Below are 21,765 nucleotides of genomic sequence, written 5' to 3'. Positions count from 1 at the left end.
TTGTAATTTTAACTACTTAAGAGGCTGAGACAGGTGCTCATGGAGCCTGTATCATGTACCTTTTCTGATCACGGTGTTAGGCAAGTTTGATATAAATAACAGGAAGTACTTTTAGAAAATTCACAGTTATATGAAAATTAGCCACCATGCTTCTTGTGAGTAAAAGTATCAACGAAGACTTTTTTTTTTTTTCAGAAAGCAATTACTGATATCTTGAGACAAATGGAAATGAAAAAAAAAAAGGATATTAAATTTACAAGATGAAGCAAAATAATCACTCTATAAGGAAGGCTTACAGGATTAAAATTTACATCTCAGACTTTCAGAGAAACAACTTGACAGTACATCAAGGAACTAGAATAACAAAAATAAAACTAAGTGAGCACCAGGGTGAAGCTCAGGAGCCGTCGCAACCAAATCCTTCACAGCTCAGACATCCATTACTCTGTTCTGGGTAAAGGAAAAAAATGTGGGGTTAATTCCCGCCCCCTTTTAAGGTAAGGTCTCTTGTGTAGATCTGGCTGATCCACAACTCAAGGGGCAAGGATGGGGCATCCTGCCTTTTTGCCTTTAACCACCTGTGACCTTAGACCCTGAGCTTTGGTTCTGGCGTTATCCTCAATTCATTAAGTAGGAAATGGCAAATGTCGCCAGAAACAGAGAGAAAGGGAGATTGAGCTCCCGGAGTGTCTGAAAGCAGCGTGAGAGCAGGAGACACACAAGGGAGGACTCACCACTACTGTTCCAATTTAGGTACCTCAAACCACTAGCGCCTTATCCACCGAAGAGCATCAGACTGCCCAGTTCTGGACTGCCCAGTTCTGGAAGCTCTTCCTGCACGCAAGCAAGGCCTTAGCTAACCGTCTTGCAGGGCAGCGCTCTTTCTTCCAAGGTCGTGGCCTCGAATCTCGTGCAACGAATTAAAAGTACAGGCATGCATGGACCAGAGGCACGTGCCAAGTGCGGTGAACCGTTGAGGAGAGTCAGGTGCAAGAGAAAAGACAGAGGCACATGCTGGGGGAGGAACAGGTGATGGCCTGGAGTAGGGAGAGCCAACAAAGCAAAAGGATCACAGAGAATATGCCAAAACCATATGCTTATCCTGTCACCCCTAAATGCATCAGTTCAGAGGGAACGAGCACGTGGGAGGTCGTGGGGAGCTGCAGGCATGTACAGTAGCTAGGGAATGAGTCAGTACTGGAGCTGCAAGCCCAACTTGGAGCCAGAGAGCCCTGGCACGGAGCCCAGTCCAGATCCTGGCTTGTTCCAAATCCTTCGCAGCAACGCCTAGCATTCAGTCCACAATGCACCATTCTTTCTTTCCACACATGGGGATCGTCTGTCCACAACCCCAGCAGTATAGTGTTTCACCCACCCCTCTCTCCTTTCTCCCTCCTCCGTTTCCATCACTCTGTTTCTCTGTGTCTATGCCGCTCCCCAGTCTGGGATATCTATCCACTCTTCTCAGTTCCAAGTCCACACTGACTTAACTGTGAACCCGCGTGCAGGAGCTGCCTGAGCCTTTTGCCCTCGACTCCCCACCTGCTTCATCTGGGTTCATCGACTGGCCTGTCAATCACTCAGTAGTGGACTCTACCTCTGTATCATATATCCCGGTGCTGTACAGGTCCATGAATGCCCACTCTTCTTGGCTCTACCTCATTCTGATACCCTCTTCTGGTGTAGCTTCATGTTAGAGTCACAGGTTCTGAGTTCTGACAGGCACTGCAAGTTCTCTATCCTTGATGTGCATGATAGGGATGTATCATTGATTTTGGCACCAAAAGGAACGGGAACTAATGTGACATTACACCTTGTCAGGAGAGGGCGCTGGAAGAACACCATAAAAGCTCCTCTCCTCCGTTGTCTTCTGCTTTTATTTTCCCCTTCCCTTTCTTTGAATTGGCTCTGGCCTGGCCTCTTGCCAGCAGCAGCTTGGATGGCATACCTTCTCCGCCCCCGCCCCCTTCCCGCACTGACCCCCTCCCCGCACTTACAGTCTAGGACCATCAGGGCCGCAGCTGTCTGGTTCTCAGAGAGAGGCTGCCAACAACCCAGCCCCAACAGCTGTTTCCATTCTCCAGCTTAGGCGCTCAGGCACTCAGGAGCACTGCTGCTTGAAGAATCCCAGCAACTGCTGTGGTCCAGAGCTCACGACCTTCCCCACACTGCAGAGCAGAAACCGCTGCCCTGTGCTTACTCCTTGGATGTTTTTATTCATCACTGATAGTGCTGGCCCGTTCTTTTAAAAATCACCAATAAACATTCCCTGTGCTAATTGTAGTTTAACATCTTGTCTCTAGGGGGAAAAATGACCTGCATACCAGTTGCCTTGGTCAAACCTTTGGACACCTGTCAATCTTCCAATAACATAAATTAAGTAGCAAAACCTACTTTTCTTAGATCTGAGATGACTCAATGATGTGGTCATGGAGAACGGATAGTAGAAGCCTCCACACACGTTTTCTAATAGTGAGAAAACCCCAAGGAAAGCTAAAGCAATGAAACGTACACGGCTTCTGGATGTCATTTTGTTGCCAGTTGGGGAGACAGGGTCCGGCGTTTACAGGTCCTTAGCCTCTTATCCAAAGAATTAAAAACAAGGACTCACACAGATCTGCAAAAGTAGCAAGATAACCATATGGACGCCCAATTGTGAATAGGCATAAGATGTGACTAGGGGATTCTCTGTGAAAGTTCACTTAACAGAATTTGCATTGCTGGGCATGCACCCAAAACTAGTTCAGGCCATATCAGCCTTAAACACTCTTGTTACAAGGATATGTCAGAATATTCTTGGATAGTAGCCACCTAAATTCAATTTTTGCTGGAGGCACTGAAATTGATAGTATGGTTCACAGAGAGCCCAATCAACACAGGGAGGGGTGTGAGTGTGTTCCGAGGTTCCACAGTGTGCATTGTGCACAGACTGCATGTATGCAAAGGCAAAGGAACAGGCTGCCAATAGTGTAATTACAAGAGGGGGCATAGGCAAAACCAAATAGGGTCCCAGGGGGCCTGTTCCCTATGCTTGACTGCTTCAATTTTTATTGACAGTATCAACTGAGGATGCAAAAGCCTTGACCAAGATGCGCCAAGCACAGCAGCTGGGCGATTCTGTGCTGCCCATCCTACTTGCCTGTTTCTCAGACTGTGAGTGCTAGAGGGAAGATTAGCTTCTCATGGTGCTCACCACTTGCTCTCCCCGCCCAGACTGTAGGAATGCATTCCACCTTCTTTCCATCTTAGTGCTGGGTCAGAGTAGGAGAGAAGATGCAGGCTTTTTCTTTGCTGCTGTTTGGTTTTTAAGACAAAGATTCATGTAACTGGTCTCCTAGCTGCTCTGAAGCTGGGATTGGCCTTAAATCCTGATCTCCCTGCTTCTATCTCCTTAATGGCAGGATTACAGGTATATGTGGCTCAAAACACACTTTTTTTTTTTTAAATTTCCTTTCTGTTCTTGGACTTTCATGTTCTTAGTGCAAAGACTCTTGATTTGACTTGGGGAAATTACTATTCAGCTGCCCTTTTAATCTCTGACATTGACTGTGTGTTTACATGAATGTATGTGTGTCCCGGGAAAGGTGATTCGCCTGGGGCCTTATCCTCCTCCAGTACACAACCAGTGCTACAATGCAATGGTATTACTCTTCATGTTGTCCCATCTACACCACCATCCTTTCTGAATGTTTCTATTCTCAGGATACTCCAGAAAAAAGACCTTGTCTCCACCCTGGCAAATGCTGTTTCTTTCATGTTTCTAGGAGGGGGAACAGGGTATTTCATAAATCTAGCATGTAGATCTGAACATACTAGATACACATACTCATCTAAATCTATAATGAAGGGGATAAATTTTTATTATGTAAATATATTTACACAAAGTTTTATATATATATACATACACACATGTCCCTTTCCAAACCCAAGTACATTTGAACAGCGATGTCATAATCACTGGTTTTAACTGAACCTCAAAGCACTAGTTTCTCATAATCACTCTTGGTATCACCTGGCTTGGCAAAGGTCAGGAAGACTTGCTCCAGGGTGATCTGACTGATGGAATAGTCTTCTAAATTGTAGTCCTCCTTTGCTTTTTCCAGAATGCCAAACACCTTCAACAAACAGCAACAGAAAACATGCAGTCACCACTGAAACGTTCCCTCCAGTCCCCAACCCAGAGGACTCACTGCTTCCTCTTCCCAGTGTCCATTGGATTCACAGTAGAGGAAAAAAGCCTCCAGGAGGGTGAGAAGGGAAAGCCAGAGAAATAGGTAATTGAGAAACTAAGGGCAGGCAGGTCTCTGTCCCAGTTTTCTTGAGGGATACAGGCTAACAATGGTATTTAGGGGCAGAAATAGAAGGCGATTAAATTCTAAGATATTTGAAAAGTAGTATGAATGAGCTAGTGCATCCACAATGCCAGGCATGGTCCCCAGGACATCATTAGTGTGCTCCTCAAATTAGTGTATAGAAGTGCATGGTTTTGGCCATCACCTTTCCCCAGCTGTTGTCCTTGCTGGGAATGTAGTAATTAAGGACCCCTTGATTCTCTTGCTTTAAGTCACTACCTAAGACAAGAAAATAGACAGGTGAGTAATCTTAAAAGATTTCATTTAAAACTGCCTTAAAATAGTGTTACATCTGCATCCTATTATATACAGGGGAGAAACTAACGGGTCAATACATAAGTGGATAGGACCGAGTACTTAAGAACATGAACCTTATGGGGATGTTCTCATTCAAGCTGCCATATACAGTATGGCTAATGTGTTCATAAGATTTATTACTAATGAAATCGTATTATATGGAGTACATCCCAGTGACCAAGTATACAGTTTTCAACTTGTATGTCTAATGTTAAAGATTAATCTTCCTAAAACTAACATTAGGAGCCTTTATTGCTAAGTCACTGCTGAGAATGTGGTCTGGGGAAACTCACTCTGGGTCATTCATTTTCCTACGCTGGCTTTGGAGGAAAGCAGGAAAGATGCCGCCTTACTGTTCTTGTGATTATGCCATCCCCCTGCCATGGGGAAGGTTGCAGCAAACAGGCCACCAAAGTTTGGCCATTTGTTAGCTTGCTTTACAATTGTGTAAGAATTCACTAGTACATTTAGAAGGCAAACGGTAGTATCCATTATGAATTTTGAACGTATACTTGATTTGTAGATTAAGTTGACTTGGATTTAAAAATGAAAAGTAACTCATATATAGTTAAAATGTTATATTTCCTTTAATATTAGCCCCAAAGAATGCATTGTCACACAAATCTTTTTATTATGTACTATTTCAAACATAGAACTTAATTATTTAAAGTTACTTACACAAGAAACCTCCCACTCAGATAAAAAAATAACAAACCAGATACACCTCAACCCCCCACTTTCCAGCCTCTGGCCCCAATAAAAGGTCCCCAAGTGCCTTCAATGTAATTGAATATAATTGCTCATTATATATTATCTCCTTTCATTTTTATTCTTAATATTTTTATTTTGCTCCTGATCTTAGTCTCATACTTGGTAGATAAGTCCTCTACCAGTCATCTATATAGTCCAACTGGGTAAAGTTTCTAATCCTTCTTTTATGACATTTTAGAACACTATGTTTCTATGGTTAATTCATGTTGTTACATGTCATTACAGTTAATTCCTAATCTTTTCTGCACCACAGTAATCTAGTATGTTAGTATCCCATACTTTATTTTCATTTAACTGATAATTCTTTCTAGTTCTTTCTTCTGTCAGAATGTCCTGAATGGTAGGGTTTGTGGTTGTTGTTGTTTTGTTTTTTAAACCTAGCTCTTAGCATAGGTGATTCAAATATTTACAGTGTGTTTCTAGAAGTGAAATTTCTGGGCCATTACTCTTTTCCGCTTGGAGATATAGAGAACTACAAAGGATGTTACTCCCTTTCACAATGAGACTCTTTCTAGAACTTATTTGTTCTGTGATTGTGCAAACACTGGACACATGACTAATTCAGCATCTGTGGAGACAGGGGCCCACAAGGGAAGATGACAAGAGGATTCACTTACACAGAAAGACACTGGAGACTGGTTAAAAACAACAAACACTCAAATAAAAACAAACTCCCAAGTGCCAAGTATTGGGCTAGCATGAGACAGAATATGAGGTCATTGCTTTTCTTTTATATTGGTTACATTCTCTATTTAAAATCACTTATCATCTTAAATTACTAAAACCCTCATCAACAATGTACCCTTTGACCAGACAGACACCATTCATTTAACCCAGTGGTTCTCAACCTTCCTAACGCTGTGACCCTTTAAAACAGTTCCTCACATTGTAGTGACCCCAACCATAAAATTATTCTCATTGCTACTTCATAATTGTAATCTTGCTGCTGTTATGGATCATAAAATAACTATCTGATCTCTGATAGTCTGAGGTGACCCCTATGAAAGGCTCATTCAACCCACAAGGGGGGGGGGGGTTATGACCCACAGGTTGAGATCCACTGATTTAGCCTTTTGTTTTGTTGTTGTGTTGAGGGAGATTCTCAGGCCCAGGTTTGTCTAGAACTTTCAATCTTCCTGCCTCTGTCTCCTCAGTACTGGTGTTCAATTACAGATGTACCACCAAATAAACCCAGGCTAATACTCACTGGAAGCTCTTATGTAGAAGCTTCCTCAACAATATTCCCAAGAGATCTGAAAATTTTCATTTACATATTCTTCTGGAAAGACTTATGGGAACAATAATGCTTGGATGTTTCTATGTTGATTTGTGTGTGTTAAATATTTTGCCTGCATTTGTTCTTCACTAACTTTCTTAAATATGTTACATGCCGTCATCTTAAAAAATTCTTGTCAGAGACTGGGAGATGGTTCAGTTGGTAAAATATCAATCAGCGTTAGCATGAGGATCTAGGCTTCAACCCCAGAATCCACATTAAAAAAAATTGGGGTATGGTGGCATGCACTTTTTTTTTTTTTTTTTTTTTTTTTTTTTTGTACTGGGAAGATAGAAACAGGTGGATCTTTGGGACTCACTGACTAGCCAGCCTAGTCTACTTGGTGAGGTCTAGACCAGTCAAAGACTATGATTCAACAACAACAACAACATACCGTACCATAGATGGGGAGATGGCTCAGGAGAGTGTCAGGGATGAGTCAGGAGAGTGTGCTGCAGAAGCATAAGGACCTGAGTTCAGATCCCCAGAATCCACATCAAATCTGGGAGTAGTAGTATTCTCTGTAACCCCAGTGCTAATAAGGTGGAGACAAGTTACTGCCCAGAGCCAGTCTTGCCAAATTGGGAAGCTTCAGAGTCAGTGAAAGACACTGCCTCAAAAATATACAATGCAAGTGAGGAAAACACCCCCATTGACCTCTGTCCTCAACAAACATATGCACACATATACTTGCATGTATAGGTGCACATACCCACAGGAACAGAAATATACACTACACACATATGTGTGTGGACATAGATAGGATGGGTGGCTCCTGAGAAATGATATCTGAGGTTTTCTTTTGCCTTCCACATGGATGTGAACACACAGATAGATAGATGGACAGACAGGCAGACAGACAGACAGACAGAGAGACACATGCATGTGCACACACAGAGAGAGGGGAAGAGGTAGGGAGAGTGAGAAGGAAGGGGAGAGGGAGAGAGAGAGGGAGAAAGACATTCATCCTAATTTTCTTCTGCTTGTAACTGACTTGGTATTTTTGGTCCGCAGAGCCAGCTATGTCTCTGTACACCATTATTAAGGGCAGCAGTTACATTAGAATATGTCTTGTTTCTGGTGATGGATGGTCAGTTTTTTTTAGGGGTTTGCCTTCTTTTTCTTCCAGAAAATGACCGATGGTTTCAGTGTTGCTTCTTCTCTTCTGCCGACTGCACCCTCCTTTGTGGCTGGCTTCCACTGGACCCTCCTTGCCTTTCTTTACTTTCTCACAAATGCATTTGTGCAGTTATTTGTTTTTTCTCCTTTTGTTCTCTTCTCCAATTTCTATTTTCTTTGCACATTGCCTGTTGTTTGTTCTTTAGTTGTATATTTATGAAAATTGGCTGAGTTTCTCCTCTCCAATGCCATTGGCCATCCTTTTATTGTTTAGCCAGCCAACTTCTCAGTTATTCTTCCATATTTATCCCATTAGTGACTCGCCGGGCTCCCATTTTCTGTTTTATAGCATCGTAAGTGTCAATGTTTCTGCTTTTCACTAGCAGTGCTTTTCTGTAGAGATCAACCACAATCTTTCCAGTTCTTTGTGCTTATGGGAGAGGAATTGCCTTGTAGCTTAGGAATGTATGAGACGGAGTAGGATAAAATCATGTTCATAGCTTCACAGCTGAATGTCTTCTGGATCTATTAAATAAGGCACTAGCAAGGTAGCTCTGCCATATGCTCTTCTGAGTCTCCTTTCACTCCAAGCCTTGCTAAGGGATGCTTTCCTCCAGAGCAGAGCTGGGCTTGCTTCTGCCTGGATTCAGAGGATGCTGCTGAGCACCGAGCTGGCTCACTATGAAGGTCCTGCCTTTATGCTCTCCCCAAAGACAGCCCAGGGCATCACCTCAGATCCTACAGCTGACACTGGCCAGCTTATATTTTCAAGGATTTATATTTTAATTATGGCTTACATTCTTGTTTTGTTTCTTTTATATTTTACTCCCTTTTTATTTATTTCTTTTAATCTTTGGGGCTAAGAAGGAATATTGCACTTTTATTTTTGAGCCCATAGTGCATTAAAAAAAAAAATTAGTTCTTATTTATCAAGATTCTAGTTTAATTTCATTGGCAATGCTCTTCAGAGATAAAATCTATATTGGAGAAACAGAATCATCTTATTAGTGACATTTTTAATAAATAAAATGGAATATGGGCATTTAAATTTCCCTCAGATTATATTTAATGTATCTGTTAAACATCTCTGCTTTTTTATAGGAACCTGTTCTTTTAGGATTGCTTATGCCCACTTCCCTTTGGCTAGTAATGTTTAGTTTTTTCTTTTAAGGGTTAATATTTATGCATGAATGCATGCATGCAATATGAGTTCCCTTCTTTGCTGTCATATACAATAGCTATTTGTTCAAGAATAATATAGGGAATGACTGGGCAATGACACCTTACACTTTGGACCTTTTTCAACCCTGCATTCCAGATGTATCTGTCCACATTCTTAACAAGGGATTGTTTTTGGTGTTCCTCCTTCAATTATAGAGAATGAGCAGAGTAAGTTAACAATAAATGAATTTCTTGGACCACAAGGCACCACGCAAAATGGATGCATAATTGCATATTTAACCTTTTGGACATACAGACTGGCATTTCCATACCGCATTGCTGTCACCATGACCAATGTCACCACGATCAATGCTTAGGTGGTGATTTTCCCCACATTTATTCTCCACATCTGCTCTATTTTTTTATTTACATGGTGATCACAATTTCTCCTGTGTAATCAGTCACGTTACTTTCCATTGCTTAGACTATAAAATTCCAAATCCTTAGCTTAACTCATAAGAACAATTTCTGTTATCTTTTGCTCAGCCCGAAAAGGCAGAAATGAAGATGGGATCCCACAGATATTAAAAATCCTTGCTAGGACTGTGCTTTTAAGTTTGGGAGAGTGTGGAGAGAAAAATGAGATCAGCCAGTTTAGACTGTGCACCACCGTACACGGGGCCAGCAGACAGGTGCTTACTGGATTTAACACTCAGGAACAGAACTCTCAGGAACTCTTTTTCTTTAATATTTTTTATCAAATGAATACTTTATTAGACTCATAACCATTATAAGTTTTTTGACATCATTGAGTTATCTGATTTTTTTAAGACCAACCAACATCAACAACAGAATTCCTGAGAAACTACACTCACTTGCATTTCCTGGCTGAGATGGCAAAAGGTCAGAATTACAATTTTTCATACAAGACAAAAACTCTTAATGTTTTTCATAGATTATGTTATGGACTAAATTTTTATTGCATACATTGAAGTTCTAACTTCCTAGGAGACTTTGGAGATAGGACCTTTACTGAGGTATTTGAGGTTAAATGGGGCTGTAGGTGTGACTTCCCTAGTCCACTGTGACTGTGTCCTTTTAAGAAAAAGAAAAAGTAGATACCAGGGTACTAGGGAAATGCTCATATACAGAGGACAACCTGTGAGAATAAGGTAGAAACAATGGTGTCTGCAATGCAAGCCAAGGAGAAAGGCCTCAGGAGAAACCAGCTCTGCTGGCAACTTGATCTTGGCCCTCTCTCATCCAAAACTGTGAGAAAATAATGCCATGTAAGCCACCCATTCTGTAGTGTTTTGCCATGGGAGGCAGTTCTAGCAGATTGTTAAATATTTTCTTTTTAAAACATGGAATTTTGCTAAAATAAAAAATACAAAAACAAAACCTGAGATCTTCAAACTTTAAATTCTATGACTTCAGATGGTAAATCATATGCCAGCTCATAAGTATAACTATCTGAGTCATTCACACAAGATATTGACAAATATTTGCCATTTTTCTTGAAAGTTTTACATAAACAGACAGTTACAGACACAACCATTTCCTCAAAGAACTCATTATTGGATGTCAGACCTACTAAAAACTCTTAGAAAACTACTGTGAGCCACAGAGCATGCAGTCGGTGAGACCACAGACTTATAGCTTACAAGGTTAATCCGACCATACTTACCTGGGAAAACCTTGGCAATAAAAGCTTTTAAATCCTGTACCACGTTGACATCAGTGCCAGTTTTGAACTTGATGGTCATGGTGTAAATATTGCCAAATTTGTTCTTGAGATGCTGAGGGCTACCCAGGCACACCAGTTTTCCCTGCACCATGATGGCTAGCCTGGTACAGAGAGCTTCACACTCCTCCATGCTATAAAAACAAAACAGAATGACAGAATAACATAAGGCAAAATTATCTCCATTGGAGAATTTCCGTATACCCAGTATTTTGTGATCCCCTTTGAAGAGATAAAGTTCATGTGTTTATTATCAGGGCCATAGGGAATGAAGCTTTATTAAAATTCAAAACAGTAGAGGACCAAATCTTCAAATGGAACAGGTCATAAACATCCTTACCTTATATAGGTCAAGCATTCTTTAGAGTTCCATCTGTAAGAATCTCACTCACTCAAGCAAAATTTCTATACACTATTCCCAGAGCAGGTATTTCCCTCACAGTCATAATTCCTCCCAATTTTCAGGCCCCACCCCATGAGCTACACATGTGAGCCACACCTGTGAGAGGTTATGATGATGACCTTGCCACTCTCTCGAGTCTTTATAACCGTGTTCCAGAGCATGCGCCGGGCTAGTGGATCCATACCGGTGGATGGCTCATCTAGGAAGACAACTGAAGAGTTTCCCATTATGGCAATCGCGGTGCTCAGCCTACGTTTGTTTCCTCCACTTCAGAGTCAAGTGATAGAAGAGGAGAATATGGCTTTACATTGCAGTAATTTAACAGGTAACACATCTAATTATTACTCAGATTTTTATTTACAGGGAAAAAGTTGCCAAGATTTCAAAAGGGCTGAATATCTGAAAACAGTTGCTAAATAAAAAACATTAGAAAGTGCTAATTGTATGTAATTATACTAAGACACAAGACTCAAACCTCATAGTAAACAGCAATTCACTTTCCTTTGGAATGGAAAAGATGAATTTCGGTTTATCTAATTTGTTTTTAGCCATACTCCCAGTTAAATTTAGATTCTTATTCTTGTAGTTCCTTGAGATTCCCTGGCTTACAGGCTACATGGTGACTGGCCAGGACAATATAAAGAGTCTCATTTTTGTCCTTTATGAGGAGACGAAAAATCATAGCAAAACAGGAAGAGAGATGCACATTTTTTCTAGCTAGTTGACCAAATTTCAAATTGAATCAGATTTGTGAGTCTTCCTTAGCAAAGAAAAGGTGTGATGCTCCTAGGATCTGCTTCTTTGCAGAAGAATATTTGAGCGCTTCAGGCATTGCCTGTTTGTTATGGAGCCTAGATTAAAGTCATTCATTCCAATTCATTCCAAACAAGGAAGGTGTCAGACTACTTCCTCCATGGGAGCACCAGCATGTGATCTCACCTCAAAGTGTAAATAAACTTCTCAGCCTGTGGTTTCAGATACAGCATTTTCAACAAGTTGTCCACATAGGGTTTAATATTGTTCTCTGGAACCCCCCACACCCTGGCATACATTGTCAGTATCTCCCTAGAGGTCATGTAATCCAACAAGGCATCAAACTGTGGACAATAGCCAATTTTTGACCTTACCTAAAAACAAGAGAACATTAAGAGAGATAAGACAACTCAGTGAGCATCACACAGTAAATATGAATAATAATATATATGACTTGAAGTTCTCTGTCCAATGCCCCTGGGACAAACTGATCCATCACAGAGTCCTAGCAAAGAATTTTGTCTCCAACAATGGGTCACAGACTCACTATGGTTGGGGGTGGCTGCAAGGATTAGAACTCATGAAAAACTTCATACCTGAAGGGGAATATGCCCAGGATAACTTTTATAAAATGAAAATAGAGTGGTCCAAGTATTTGCAGATGAATATTTGTGTGGAGGAGGCTATTCTAGCATTGCTGCACCTGTCTTGATATAAGTTCAATAAGCAGTGTGACGTCTACCCTCAACAAATAGATGAATGTTTTTGAAACCTGAAACTTTTTCTTTAAGCCTTCAGGCATTCTCTCCCAAGAATATCAGGAGTAAAGCCTGATACAGAGGTGAGAGGATGATTAGCAATCTCCAGGTTAGGTTTGATGAAATCCTGACTTCTTAGTTGTGATAAGTGGTTGAGAGGAGTCCTTAATCTTTCTTTTATGTGTGATATGGCTTTTTGAGCATTTTCTATGATACAAGTAAGTGTAGTTGGGATCCTAGCTCTTATTTTAGATACATTAGTCACAAGCTAATATACTACATGCTACAGGAAATAGATTACCCGAAGACAAAACACTTACCCACTATGCAATTAAAAAGTCAACAGGAAAATGATATCTATGTAAGACAAGACATGTTACAGCCATAGTGCAACAAAATGAAAAACCAAAAGTGTTAGTGTATTTTTAGAAAATTATGACTTTAGGAATGGCTAAAGGAAGCCCAGGTGTGGCATGGTTGAACAAGGGCTAACAGCTGGCTGGGTTAGACATGCCAGTTGGGTGTGCTGAAGAGGCAGAGGCAGGAAAATTGATGATTAAATAAGGTAACAACCAGTTCATAAACATGAGTAGAGAACACAGTGCCTGTCTTCAGATCTAGGTGTATAAAAAAACGCACACAAACAAACAAAGCAGGGCTGGTGTGGTGGCACACCTTTTAATACCCAGAATTTGGAGGGCAGAGGGAAGCAGATCTATAAGTTCAGGATCAGTTTGGTCTACATAGTGAGCCCCAGGCTAGCCAGGGCTACACTGTAAGAACCTATCTCAAAAACCCAAAACAATAAACAATATTCATAAAAACATTTTGCAATCTTTTAAAACATGGATGAGTGGGGAAGGAAACTAACAGATTGAAAATTTTAGGAGATCAAGAATACCGAAAAATAATAGTAATGTCAAAGCCATGTTCTCTCATTTTAAAGATCTGGAGACATAGAAATTTTAGAATGGATACACATTATAAAAAAGCTAAAGTATTTGAAGAATGTAGGAATAAAATAGTAGACTCTTCCGGTGTTAATCAGGGATTCCAAATTGTATGGCTACAAAGGATGAGCCTGCACTGTACCTGCCTCTGACAGTGTGTGGAGATGTTAACAAAGACTAAGTTAGGTTTAGTCACATCCTGACTCATCCTGGAAACATCTCAGCAGGAGAAAGCCAACCCATCACTGCCTCTGGGCACTGAGCCAACCCTACACATGGTCTCACATTTGCTCTCATGTTCTCTAACAAGTCTCAGAAAATCCTGAAACAAATTTAGTTTAAAATGTTCTGAAATTGAAAAAATATACATATACTATCTTTCTAGTAAACTGAAGCTTCCTGTCTGTTCAAGGCCTTAAATTACTCCAGAATACTATGTTTTTAAAGAAAATGGAACATAAATTCATAAAAGAATATTTCAGTAGACAAATTAATAAGCAATCACAAATGGCACACAGCACTGTATATATCTGATATTGAAATTACCATATCCAGATGACAAAACAGCTACATTTATCATTAATACATAAAAGGCTGCCATAAATGTTTCCCACCACTTAACCTTCAAAAATCCCCAACATAAAGAGAACTTAAACTAACAACATAAGGACCACTCTGAAGAACTGCAATGGCAGGAGTCAAAGAGGCTTTGTTTCAGCAGCAGAAAGCACACATCCCTCGCTGGCTTACACAAGAACCAAACAGAACATATAAAAGTGAAGAGCACCACAATTAAGACATCTGTGGAGACTGAGTTTAATACAGGTTAACTACAGCTGAAGAAGCATGATGAATCAGAAGAGAGCTCATCTGCAGTTGTAGCTATTTATACAATCTTGTTAACAGATATTGAGCACAATAACACACTTTAAGCACTCTACAAGTTTCTTGGTTCATATTAATTTTTCAATAAATGTCAATCAAGTATGGCTGCATAATAATGAAAGGAAATCAGGAAAAAACCTCGATGGAGTAGTGTTATAACAAGTTATAATTACAGAGCTAGGTCATAGATCTAAGATAATGTCTTAGTGTTTCCTTTTGCTAGAAAGAGATACCATGACCAAGCCAACATTTAATTGGGGCTGGCTTACAGGTTCAGAGGTTCAGTTCATTATCATCAAAGTGGGAAGCATGGCAGCATCCAGGCAGATGTGGTGCTGGAGGAGCCTAAAGTTCTACATCTTGATCCAAAGGCAAACAGGAGAAGACTGGCTCCCACATGACTAGGAGGAGAGTATCAAAGCCCATCCCCACAATGACACACTTCCTCCAACAAGGCCATACCTACTCCAACAAGGCCACACCTCCTAATAGTGCCACTTCCTGGGCCAAGTATATACAAACCACCACAGATTGCCATGGATTATTTAAATTATCCTATTAAAAGTCTTCAAAAAACAAAACAATTTCTTTCTTCAGGGACTTGAAGTTCTTGTCATACAGATCTTTCACTTGCTTGGTTAGAATTACACCAAGATATTTTATATTATTTGTGGCTATTCTGAAGGGTGTTGTTTCCCTAATCTCTTTCTCAGACCGTTTATCATTTATATAAAGGAGAGCTACTGATTTTTGAGTTAAATTTATATCCAGCCACTTTGCTGAAACTGTTTATCAGCTGTTAGAGTTCTCTGGTGGCATTTTGGGGGTTGCTTATGCATAATATCATATCATCCACAAATAGTGAACCGTGACTTCTTATTTTCCAAAAATATCATCTTGAGTGATGTTACCCAGACCCAAAGGGACATGCAAGGTGTGTACTCACTGATAAGTGGACATCAGCCAAAAAGATACCCATGATACTCCCCACAGACCCTACGAAATTACACAAGAAGGAAGGCCCAAATGAAGATGCTTAAATCCCACTTAGAAGGAGGAACAAAATAATCATGGGAGGCAGAGGGAAGGAGAAACCTGGGTAGGAGAAGGAAGGGTGGGAAAGGATAGGATCAGATATGGGGGTAGACAGCAGAGAGGACCGAGGGCCAGGAGAATGAATGGAAAAATGCAGCTGCCATGGATGGGAGTGTGGGGAAACTCTAGAAAGTCCCAGAGACCTGGGATAGAGAAGGCTCCAAGGACTCATTGTGGGTCGCCTTAGCCAAAATGCTCAACAGTGGGGATATGGAACCTGAAGAGACCACCTTCAGTAGTCAGACAGGACGTCCATTGGAGGGATGAAGACACCAACCCACTTACAAAACTTTTGACCCAAATTGCCCATCTAAAAGAAATGCAGGGACAAAAATAGAGCAGAGACTGAACAAATGGCCAACTAGTGACTGGCCCAGCTTGCATTCCATCCCATGGGCAGGCACCAATCCCTGACATTATTACTGGTTCTATGTTGTGCTTACAGACAGGAGCTTGGCATGACTGTCCTCTGAGAGGTCCTCCAGCAGCTGACTGAGACAAATGCAAATACTTACAGCCAAGCATTGAACTGAGGTTGGGGACCCATACGGAAGAGTTAGAGGAAGGATTGAAGGAACCGAAAGGGGTGGCAACCCCATAGGAAGACCAACAGTGTCAACTAGCCTGAACCCTTGGGAGCTTCTAGAGACTGAGTCACCAACCAAAGAGCATACACAGGCAGGTCCAAGGCCCCCAGCACATATGCAGCAGAGAATTGCCTTGTCTGGCCTCAGTGGAAGAATATGTACCTAATCCTGTAGTGACTTGATGCCCCAGGATGGGGGGATACCCAGAAGGAGCAACCTCTCAGAGGCTAAGGGCAGGAGGGATGTGGGAAGGATTCTGCAAGGGGGGAATGGGAAAGGAGCAACATTTGGGATATAAATTAAATAATTAATTAATAAAAAACATTTTAAAAAATCCTAAAATCAGGAACAAGGCAAAGACGTTATTCTGTTCAATTATATTCAACATGGTGCTTTTAGTTGTAAATTCACCAATCAGCTTTTCAATTGGTCCTTCTTCTCTCAGGTAGAACTGATAATAGCTGGAGAGTGTTAGATTGGGCATTTCCTTCAGGTTTTTAAGGCTCTGGTTACATAACTTCTATGTTCAAACATTTTAAGGACAGGATGCTGTGTGTAGTGTTTCCTGCTTCCTTTCTCCTGCAGGCTGTTCAAGGAGTTTTTCTCTGCCCATCACACCAAGGACCTGGTTGAGTCCCAGGAGAAAAAATTCGCAGTGCAATTTTTTTTTGAGTACAACCCAGATGAAGGGCTTCCCATTGGAGTTTTGTTTGCTTGCTTGCTTGCCCGTGTGTGTGTGTGTGTGTGTGTGTGTGTGTGTGTGTGTGTGTGTGTGTGCACTTGCATGCATATGAGTATGAGAATTCATACAGAGGCCAAAGGACAACTTCTACCTTGTTTGAGGTTGGTTCTCTTGATATTCACCACCATGTACACTCAACTGTCTGCCTTTCTCCTTTCTCTGCCATCTTGCTGTGGGAATGCTGGGATTACCATACTCATGTCCTGCTGCATATGGCTTTTATGTGGGCTCTGGGTATCTAAATTCAGATCATCAGGCCTGTGCAGCAACACTTGAACCACAACCACCTCTTCTATCCTGCCCTGCAGTTTTGTGCTGGATAAGGGGTGAATCTTTCTGTCTGTCTTTCTTTCTTTCTTTCTTTCTTTCTTTCTTTCTTTCTTTCTTTCTTTCTTTCTTTTTTTTCTTTTTGCTTCCTCAGTGCCTTAATTTGGGCTGTCAGTTGGTTTTCAGTTCAGATTTTCTTTTTTGAAACAGGGTCTTACTGTGTAGACAAGGTTGGCCTAGAACTCGGGGATCCATATACCTGGACTCCTGAGTGCTGGTATTAAAGGCATGTGACATCATGGCCAGCTGGTTCACATGTTTAATTGTTATGGTTGGACTAAAAACTTCAAGGTTCTTCTTAAATACTAGGCTGGACACTGAGTCTAATGGATGTTTGAGTGCATCATGTGTTGTGTTAGACGTGCTGTTGGGAGAAGTTGTGTTTCACTTGGAAGACAGTTATAACTTATCTCTTAAGGTGAAGCTGCCTTTCTTACCACCCTGCGGTCCCTTACATTTTATGTCTCTTTCCAGAAGCTACCAACAAATGTACAGACTCTCCCGTTGCACTTGTGGGTCACCAGGCAGTTTGCTAGCATACCTTCAGGATATTTCTGGTGATGCTGTAGCCTTCGATGAACACATCTCCAGAGGTAGCTATCTCTTCTCCAGTCAGAATTTTAAAAGTAGTAGTTTTCCCAGCTCCATTTAACCCAAGCAATCCAAAGCACTCCTCCTTTTGAATGGTGACAGAGATATTTTTCACAGCCAGAGTGGGTGGAATTTTAAAATATATCTTAAAAACAAAGAAAACACAAAATACATGGAAAATGTTGTGTTTGGATGGTTCAAACACAAAGTTTCTAACCTTTTGAGACAACAATGTTTCAGACAGGTTCATAAAAACTCGACCTCCCATACTTTGGGATCTACTAGCCATAGATCCACAGGTCCACCATAAGTTCTCAGTGGTCATCTTAGGGAATGAAGCCATATGCTGGACGTTGAAGGACATTTACCTTTATGAGCTCTTTAATGAGCACAGTAGAATTCAGCGAGTGCCAAGAATGGTGCAGGATAGTCTCTCTCTCATTTTGTACATCTTCCTCTTCCGAGTCTCCTGATAACTCATTGGATATTCTAGCCTGAATTGGGAAAGCAAGAGTGGGTGTTACACACTGAGTATCTTGCCAAGACAGGATGAATTCATGAAGCCTGACCCATAGGATTCTTCCAGAGTGTTAAAACAAAAGTCAAGAGACTTCCTGCATACCACAGCTCTCTTATAAAAACTTATTTCCTGTTTCCAAAGCTTAGAAACTAGACTTTCTGCCATGAGCAAGGAGAGGGTATGATGCCAAAGCAGACATCACAAAATTACAGCCACAGCAAATATTATTGATTATGGTAAAATGCTGTTTGATGATAATAAAGTACAGATGAATGTCAAGAACAGATGGTTTTCATTGTTCCTTTGCTCTGTGCGTGTCTTTCTCTCTTCTCCCCCTGACCCCCGTGGTTGATCAAGATGCAAACTCTTGGCTGTTCCTTTGCTCTGCCTTTATGAACTCTAACCCTCTGAAACCATAAGCCAAATTAAATATTTTCTTTTAAATTAGTCTTATCTCAGAGAAAGGAAAAATTGTGGAGGGCTCAGTGTATGAAACAGCTGGGGTGAATTACATAAACAGAAGTGTATCGGGAGTCTTATTGCAGGGAACAGAGAGGACTGGAAGGGCAGTCCACATAGCCCAGGGTGAAAGAGAGTTCCAAGAGCCAGCCCATATGTGTGTTTCATTTCAAGTGATACAAACTTTTTATTTTGAGACATGTTTGACTACTAGCTGTACTCTAGGCAGCTCCTCTAAGGGTAATGCCTTGTATAAGTATTGTCAAATATAAGAAGCTACCCTCAATTTTATTGTCTTTTTTCTGCATTCTACTTGGTGCCATTTTTAGCTTGACATAATCCAGACAGAGAAATAAGTCACAATCTACCACTTAATGGATTTCCACAAACTATGTGTTTGACAATGCTTCTTTTATTGGATATTTTATTTACATTTCAGATGCCATCCCCTTTCTCTATTCCCCCTGAAACCCCCTATCCTATCGCCCCTCCTCCTCTTGCTTTTATATCATTTTAATTACATGCAAGTATTAAAGTCAGTTCTAGGTTGAGGAACTTGCAATACAATAGATGCAAATAGTCAAGGAACATACAAGACAATAAATACAAATAGTCAAAGAACAAGCAAGGCAATAAGTAAAATTCTGTGAATATTCCTGTGACCACTGCTTCTAAGGGCTTATCGGGATGACCAAAATATCTGAGCCAACTTCCCTGTCCTAACTGAAAGTCATTTTCATGTCTGAAGCCTATTTCCTTGTTTTAACCTAAGATTTAGATTCCCGCCTGAAATTACTTCTTTGTTCCAACCTAATGTCAGATTCCTGCCTGAAGGTCATTTCCTTGTCCTTGGCCTATGTCAGATTCCTTCTAAGCAACCCATTTTCTTGTCCTTGGCCTATGTCAGATTCCTGCCAGGCAGCCCCAAGAGCTCTCCACATCTCCCTCTTTTTGTTGCATAAACCAGACTGAGCCTGTTTTAGGTTGTTCTGACAAGAAAGCCTTCCTTACCCGTCGTGGAATATGCATTATCATAAGCAATGCACTTCTGTCTTAGGTTGGTAAGGCTCTGTGCAGAATCTTACCCATCCTTGGCTTGCCAGCCTGTTAATTTAATAACTCTGTCCAGGGGTCCATTTCCATTTTCAAGCCATGTTCTTTGGCTGCCAACATGTTGGTGTTATTAAAGACAAGCTTTAACATGATGGACAGGAATAAAAGTATTTCCAGGACAAAAAAGGCTAGCATGATCCAGTTATATATGCCATTCTTGAAGCTTGACAAAATAGAAATTCATTCTCTCTATTTTCTGTTAGTTTCACTTAGTTTTGGATATTGCATAAGCTTTTTTTGTGTCTAGTTTCTTTTGGGTCATATCATGTATGAGTAAGTTTTAGGATGTCCCTTCTTATCACTACATTCTATCTTAAGACAGTCATTTTTGTCCCCTTTGGGCTCACAGTAATGAGGCTTTTGTCCAATTCTTCTACAAATACAGCATGAGCATTCTTTCACATATTTTATACATGTTTTATAAGTACATATATTATACACATTTTCAAAGGACAAGTATATGCATTTCTATCATGCATGTATGGGTCCCTGAGTGCATATATAAATCTACATTCTGATGTAGTAGTGTCCCTCAGTGGCTTTTTATATGCATTTTCCTTATGACTGAAACATAGCATGCCTTTATATGTGCTTATGGGACTGTGAACCTTGTATGTGGTCAGTGTCTAAATATTAACTATTTTTAAATATAGCTATGTCTGCCTTTTCATTACTGAATTCAAAAATATCCACTGGGACATGCCTATTCACTCACCCCATGATTGATATCTTTTGCTATCATGAGGAATTTTTTCTTTGGTTTGTAGTTGTTACTGTTGATATAAACTTTTTTTTTTCTCTTGGGCCTCTAAGCAAGTTATAAATGTATAACTCATCAATAAGGAGCAAAGGCAGAGGCAAAGTTCATTATTTTCACATACTTATCCAACAGAAGTATCATTTATTGAGAACCACCTTCCCCACTGTACCATGTGCCAACTTTGCTGCAGGTCATAGAACTACATATGTAGTATATATGTACATATGTCTCTAGACATGCTATTCCAGTTGTTCTCAGACGGTAGCATGCACTAGGCCTACATATGTGGCTCATGAATACATAGTGCATGAGCTGGAGAGATGGGACAGCTATTAAGAGCACTTGTTGCTGTCACAAAGGGCCCAGGTTCAGTTCCCAGCACACATGTCAGACATCTCACAAATGTATATAACTCTAGTTACAGGAGTTCCAACCCACTCTTGTCCTTCATAGGTACCTGCACACATGTGGTGACGCACATACATGCACTCAGACACACAAATACACATAGAATAAAATAAGTAAATCTTTTGTAAAAACACAAAATTCTGGTTTCTACCAATAAAGCATCTGACTTATGGGGTTGAGTTTCTAGGTAACCCCTAGCTGATGATGATGGCCACACACAGACAAGTATGGCTCCTTCCTAGTACACTACTTTTTCTTGATGTATTGTTTTAACTAGCTTCATCCTTAGAGGTTTTATATTAATTATCCTAGTGTGTGAGTGAGTGTGTGCAGGGGAAAGTGGCATGTGCCACTGGATGCATGTGGGTCAGGGGACAAGTTTGTGAAGTCCCTTATTTCACAGGTATATAGGTTCCATAGGATCACCAGGCATATGAGGCAAGTGCTGAGACATCTTGCCAATCCCTTAGAGCAGTAGTTCTCAACCTTCCTAATGCTGCAACCCTTTAATACAGTTTCTCCTGTTGTGGTGGCACCCAGCCACAAAATTATTTTTGTTGCTACTTCATTACTGTATTTTTGCTATTGTTATAAATTGTAACAATATAAGTAAGTATACAATATGCAGGATGCATTTTCATTGTTACAAATTGACCCTAAGGAGTCACAACCCTCAAGTTGAGAGTCAGTGCCT

General features: G+C 40.7%; 2 protein-coding genes across 3 annotated transcripts in view; both read right to left on the bottom strand.

Annotated features, from left to right (window-relative positions):
* LOC117716437 (phospholipid-transporting ATPase ABCA3-like) overlaps positions 1-917 on the bottom strand; it is a 75,455-nt gene extending 74,538 nt beyond the window's left edge. Inside the window, exon 1 of one of the 2 annotated variants that reach the window (XM_076918983.1) lies at positions 735-917. The gene's annotated coding sequence lies outside the window, so the exon portion shown is untranslated. The remainder of the gene's footprint in view (positions 1-734) is intronic. The other variant, XM_034513487.2, reaches the window with a different exon arrangement.
* Positions 918-3,832: 2,915 nt separating this feature from the next.
* Positions 3,833-21,765, bottom strand: part of LOC117716620 (phospholipid-transporting ATPase ABCA3-like) — a 96,571-nt gene continuing 78,638 nt past the window's right edge. The window contains exons 25-31 of the mRNA XM_034513730.2: positions 18,180-18,305; positions 17,762-17,956; positions 12,063-12,250; positions 11,220-11,390; positions 10,664-10,854; positions 4,498-4,571; positions 3,833-4,115 (exon numbers count right to left, since the gene is read on the bottom strand). Coding sequence (XP_034369621.1) covers positions 3,975-4,115; positions 4,498-4,571; positions 10,664-10,854; positions 11,220-11,390; positions 12,063-12,250; positions 17,762-17,956; positions 18,180-18,305 — 1,086 coding nt within the window. The 3' untranslated portion in view covers positions 3,833-3,974. The remainder of the gene's footprint in view (positions 4,116-4,497; positions 4,572-10,663; positions 10,855-11,219; positions 11,391-12,062; positions 12,251-17,761; positions 17,957-18,179; positions 18,306-21,765) is intronic.

This window comes from Arvicanthis niloticus, chromosome 1 (genome assembly GCF_011762505.2).
Source record: "Arvicanthis niloticus isolate mArvNil1 chromosome 1, mArvNil1.pat.X, whole genome shotgun sequence".
In the NCBI taxonomy this organism is placed as follows: Eukaryota; Metazoa; Chordata; class Mammalia; order Rodentia; family Muridae; genus Arvicanthis; species Arvicanthis niloticus.
Note: the sequence above shows the minus strand (reverse complement) of the source record. Positions and strands in the feature narration are given on the sequence as shown.